Source organism: Chinchilla lanigera, unplaced genomic scaffold, assembly GCF_000276665.1.
Source record: "Chinchilla lanigera isolate Chin_1 unplaced genomic scaffold, ChiLan1.0 scaffold00011, whole genome shotgun sequence".
NCBI classification, from domain to species: domain Eukaryota; kingdom Metazoa; phylum Chordata; class Mammalia; order Rodentia; family Chinchillidae; genus Chinchilla; species Chinchilla lanigera.
Window position 1 is genome coordinate 22,504,997 of NW_004955412.1, and position 4,976 is coordinate 22,509,972.

The following is a 4,976-nucleotide window of genomic DNA, read 5'->3' on the forward strand; positions in this document are numbered from 1 at the left end:
GAAATGAATGTGGGCTGGTGGGGTGATGCAAATTGTCTTGCCATTTCTCACCCTCTTTTCATGAAAGTCCTGCACCTCCAAAAAAGGCAAGCCCTGAATGACATCACCTATCAAGGATTTACCTATCCCTATTTGCCTAGGAAAGAAACACCCCTGGTCACATAAAGTGAACTGCTGACTAAAAATTCAGAAGTTTGGATGGTGCTAAAAAATGGCTTGTTTTTTTTCTGGATTTCTAAGATGAACATTTATGTCTCAAGTGGCATCATTTTTATTCTCATGGATGCTGCCAGCATCAGTGCAAATCAGTTAGAGCATGGGACAGCACCTGCGTTCTGTGTGCTTGCTGGAGGGCAGCAGGGTGCAAAGGAAATGGGGCACTAGGCTGATGGGGTAAGTGAGACAGGAAACCCCTCATGGGCCTGACTCTGATGCTTCGCATTATTTGGTTTGTCTTCAGGGGTTCCCTGCACAGAGAATGACTACAAGCTATGGTCACCTTCTGATGAGCGGGGCAATGAGTGTCTGCTTGGACACAAGACTGTTTTCAAACGGAGGACCCCCCATGCAACATGTTTTAATGGAGAAGACTTTGATAGGCCAGTGGTCGTGTCCAATTGCTCCTGCACCCGGGAGGACTATGAATGGTTGGTTCTTCTTGCACTGCTGGGGCATCAAGTTGCTTTATATTGTCTCAGCAGGGTGTGGGAAACAGACAAGTGCATGGTCCCTTTCCCTGCTGAAGGGACAGGAATAGAAGGAAATAAACATTTTAAAAGTATCTTTTATGTGCCAGGAACTACGCTAGGCACTTTTTCAGAAGTTGCCCTCTGTAGTTCCTACAGCCGTATGATGCAGTTGGGATGTTGTGACCCAGGGAAGCTACAGTCCTTTATTCAGAGATAAAAGCTCTGGAATTTACTTCTAGAAGGGTGACTTGAAAAAGGAGAGTGCTGAAGATTCCACTGCGGGTAACTGATTTTTCACAGGACCCGTATTCCAGAATGGCTTACTTCTTTCTCTACAGTGAGGCAATGTGTGTGTGTGTGTGTGTGTGTATGTGTGCGGGTACGTACTGTGTTTCATAACTTACTGTTCTAGCAAAATATCCAAGGTACTGTTGGAAATACTAAGGGTAGACGTGACTTGTGTTTAAATAACTGTGGCAGGAGAAGGAAAGGGGCAAGTGCCTTATGGGAAGAATAGGTGCTTTTATTGAGATTATTGAAAAGAAGGCAAAGGCTGTGAGTTACAGTTGGGGGATCAGGGAGTTGTGGAGGAAGTCCTGCTGGAGATTGACTTCACAGAAGCGCCAGGATAGGTGGACAGGTCGCTCCTAGACCATGTAGCAGCAGTGTGGAGGCAGGAGAGCGTTAGCAGTTTAGTTCGGATGCCTTTTTGGAGGGAGCAAGCAACAGCAGTGAGTGGAGATGAGATTGGAAAGATCAGATACAGTAGGGCTGGACTATATAAAACACACAAACCAGTTTGCCCTGTGTCTGATCACACTTCTCGTATAAGAAATGTTTAATAAATATTATAGAATTGAATGAAGTAGATGAAGCTGTTCAGGTAGAGCGTGCAGATGTGAAAAAGCCCTTTGAATTATAGAGTTGACAGCTCAGATGGAGCCTTGGAAAGTATGTAGTATAGCTGCTTGGCTTTCAAGTTCTTACACGCGGCCCAGAGAAGCTGTGCAGTTAAAGGCAGAGCCAAGATTCTTCCAAGGCCTTGTGCTTCCTACCCCCAGAGCTGGGAGCCTTGGGTCACGTGATGCCCCAGATCATGGGAAGTCTTGTGAACCAAACTTCTATGTCCCAATTGCAGGAAAAGGACTCTTAAGTGATGTAGGTAATGTGTAAACAGGGTCTGAAGTGACATTAAAATAAAAAGTTCTTTTTAAATTTCTCTGGCAGTTCTCCTGATTATGTCAAGGAGAAAGTCTCACTGGAGCTAGTAATTACTTAATGTTTGCCAGTGCATTTTAACTAAGGGAGGGCAGGCCCAGAGTCTTTAGGTAGGGAGCTGGGGATGGATAAAATCTGTTATGCTGTTTATGGCATGATGATTTATTTGTGTCTGTGGCATACACTAGTGGCTTTCCAGTGAGGTTGCTGATCAAAATGTTCTTTCAAAGATGTATTTTTGTCTAGAAAAGTGAGTATGTTTTTAAAAGGGCGTATTAAATAACTTATAATACAAGTGTTAAGTAATACGGTAAAAGTTTCAGGGTTGCTCCTGAAGCGCCTGAAATGTGCAGTGCACTGGCTTGAATGAACCCCACGTTCCTTTTCAGTGACTTTGGCTTCAAGATGAGTGAAGATTTGTCCTTAGAAGTATGTGTTCCAGACCCAGACTTTTCTGGGAGGCCGTACTCCCCTCCTGTGCCTTGCCCCGTGGGTTCTACTTACAGGAGAACAAGAGGGTACGTATGACACCTTTGTTCAGGCTGCTCTTAAGAGGAGCGAGCATTCAGGGCCATCTGGACTCCTTTCATACTCCAAGTCCTAGAATTCCAAACCAGCAGGTTGCAAGTAGTTGGGCAACAGTTAAAACCATGAAGCCTGCAAACTCTTCTGTTCCCTGTGGGGAAAGGAGTACATGTGGGAGTCTGTGAGCATCTCTGCAGCTCCAAGCACATCTTAAGTCGTACACCTCAGCAGGGAAAAGTCCTCTGAGGAGTCTAGAGATGAAATAGCTTTAACAGTGTTGCCTGGGATGCTTAATTGTCTGGACCTGTTTTGTCTAATTATAAGCAGGACTGACTCAGAAAACGCAACGCCTTCCTCCTAGCTCTGTAGGGAAATGTGTGCGTGAGATCTCTTGTTCCTGGTGGGGAGATGTTCCCAATGGTGGTATCTCTGCGGCTTTTCTTTGATGTTTCTGATCTCTTGCTTTGGGCGTGGGTAACAGCTACCGGAAGATTTCTGGGGACACTTGCAGTGGAGGAGATGTTGAAGCACGACTGGAAGGAGAGCTAGTCCCTTGTCCACTGGAAGGTAAGAGCTGATTTCTTCCCTTGACACCCTGAGGCATTCTTGAAGCATTGCTATGACCTCATCCAAGTCAGGCTGTGGCTCTCCTAGCTTAGTGGAGAGAGAAAAAAAAAAAACTATAATTACAAGCATCACAGAATTCTCTTTTCCCCTTATGCTTAGTATCCAAACTAAATTTATATTAGTCTCACATCTTTAAGGAAATGTAAAGTATCTTTTGTTGGCTCCGTGTTTTGAGGGAAATCCCTGTGTTTATTGAAAAATATTTCTTCTGTGCCTGTTGTATGCTCGCCACTGGAGGCTGAGGTGTCAAAGTCGAATATAAAGAGACTTGTGACTTCTTAAGAAGTAACTAAGTAGTCTGTCTTAATTTTATAGTAATAATTATTATAACTAATATTTTAATGGAATTTTACAGATTTTAGTATACTTTTCAGTTTAATCCTCTTAGCCCTATGAGATGTACGTATGTATATATGTGTATATAAGCATATTCAGAGGAAATGGCAAAATGGTTTACAGAAGATAACACATTTTTTAAGTGACAGAATTCAAATTCACATTCTAAGGCTCTTCACTGGACATCACTGAAATGGCAAACAAGAGTCACTCATATTATTTTAGAAGAACATTATTTCTACTTATTAAGAAAAACTTCTTTGGTATGACTACACATGCTGTAAAGTATAGTATAATTCAGAACAGGTTTTAAAGTTGGTGATGTAACATGGGGGGTTGTAATAGAAATGAAATTATGATACTTTAAAGGAGAGTTAACTTCTTTGCATGTTTTCTTTCTTCACTGTCTTTCTAGTTCTTATTCATATAGGGCTTTCTTCTTCCCTCCTGGTGAGGGGAGGCAGTCAGTGCTGACTTGGTCAGCGGTGGTGGTGTCCTAAGGAACCACCGTAAGTGCCAACCGGATCCTGAAAGAAGTGGCTTCTTCCACAGGCAGGCAGGCAGGGCAGCCTCTGGTTGGCTCACTGCTTGCCAGCTTGCCCTGGTGTTTTTCATACTAAGCTCATTAGTCCCTTAATTTAATCTTCCATCATTACCGCCGTAATTAACATACCTCACTGTGGAGACTTAAAAAGAACCACTGTTTCAGCAGATTCCTACAAATGAGCAGATAATATTAAATATTCCTCTCACAAGAGCTGTCGCTGATGAGGGTTGTGTGAGTGGGGCTGGAGTGATTGCCCTTAAGGGGCTGGAGTACATACTTTTGTAATAAATATTTCCGAAGATAATTCATCGAGGGACAAAACAGTTTGTTTAAAGCCATCCACACTGGCAGGAAAGCTATTTTCTCTTCTGATAGAAGAAGATAGAACAGGGGAGGGTAGAAAAGTGTCATTTCCATGTAGGCCACCTCCTAAATGTCAAAGAAAAAAGAAAATAAAAGGCAGGGAAGTGCCCAGAAAAAAATAATGATGGTTTTACAGTACTGATGGGAACCATAACATTCTTGCAAAGATGAAGTAATTTGGGCATCTGGAAGGATTTTTAAAATGCGGTAATTTTTCTTCTTTTATGATTGCTGTACTAATGCCCACTTCTAGGCCTCAGCTGAGGATCCTGTTCCTCTTTGAGAGTAGGCAGTGCACAAGACTGCCCTGCACGCCGCTCTCTGCCTAAGCCTAAAGCAGGTCTTTCTGGACCTGGGCTGTCCTACGTGGACATTAGTTCCTTAGAAGAAACAAAGTACCAGTGAGGTTTTTAGATCCTGGAAAGTGATGTGGGGAACAAGCTTGCTGCCAAATGTGGCTTCTGGTGTGTGCTTCGATTCTTCATTGTCATCCTGCCTGGGAATTACAGTGACAACAAAATGAGACATTTTGTTATCATGTGGTGGTAGCTTAGGTACTTTTAAATTGAAGAGAGACCAAAGGAAAAGAAGACAACTTTACCATCTTAAAATTTTCAGGTGGATTTATTTTTTGACTAGTTTTCTGTATCAAAGGCTTTTTTTTTTTTTTT

At 42.7% G+C, this 4,976-nt stretch overlaps 1 protein-coding gene across 1 annotated transcript in view; it reads left to right on the plus strand.

Moving 5' to 3' along the window:
- The window catches only part of Sorl1 (sortilin-related receptor, L(DLR class) A repeats containing), a 154,196-nt gene that overhangs the window by 83,013 nt on the left and 66,207 nt on the right, over positions 1 to 4,976 (plus strand). The window contains exons 14-16 of the mRNA XM_005378364.2: positions 461 to 647; positions 2,297 to 2,425; positions 2,914 to 2,999. Of these exons, the coding sequence (XP_005378421.1) occupies positions 461 to 647; positions 2,297 to 2,425; positions 2,914 to 2,999 (402 nt within the window). The remainder of the gene's footprint in view (positions 1 to 460; positions 648 to 2,296; positions 2,426 to 2,913; positions 3,000 to 4,976) is intronic.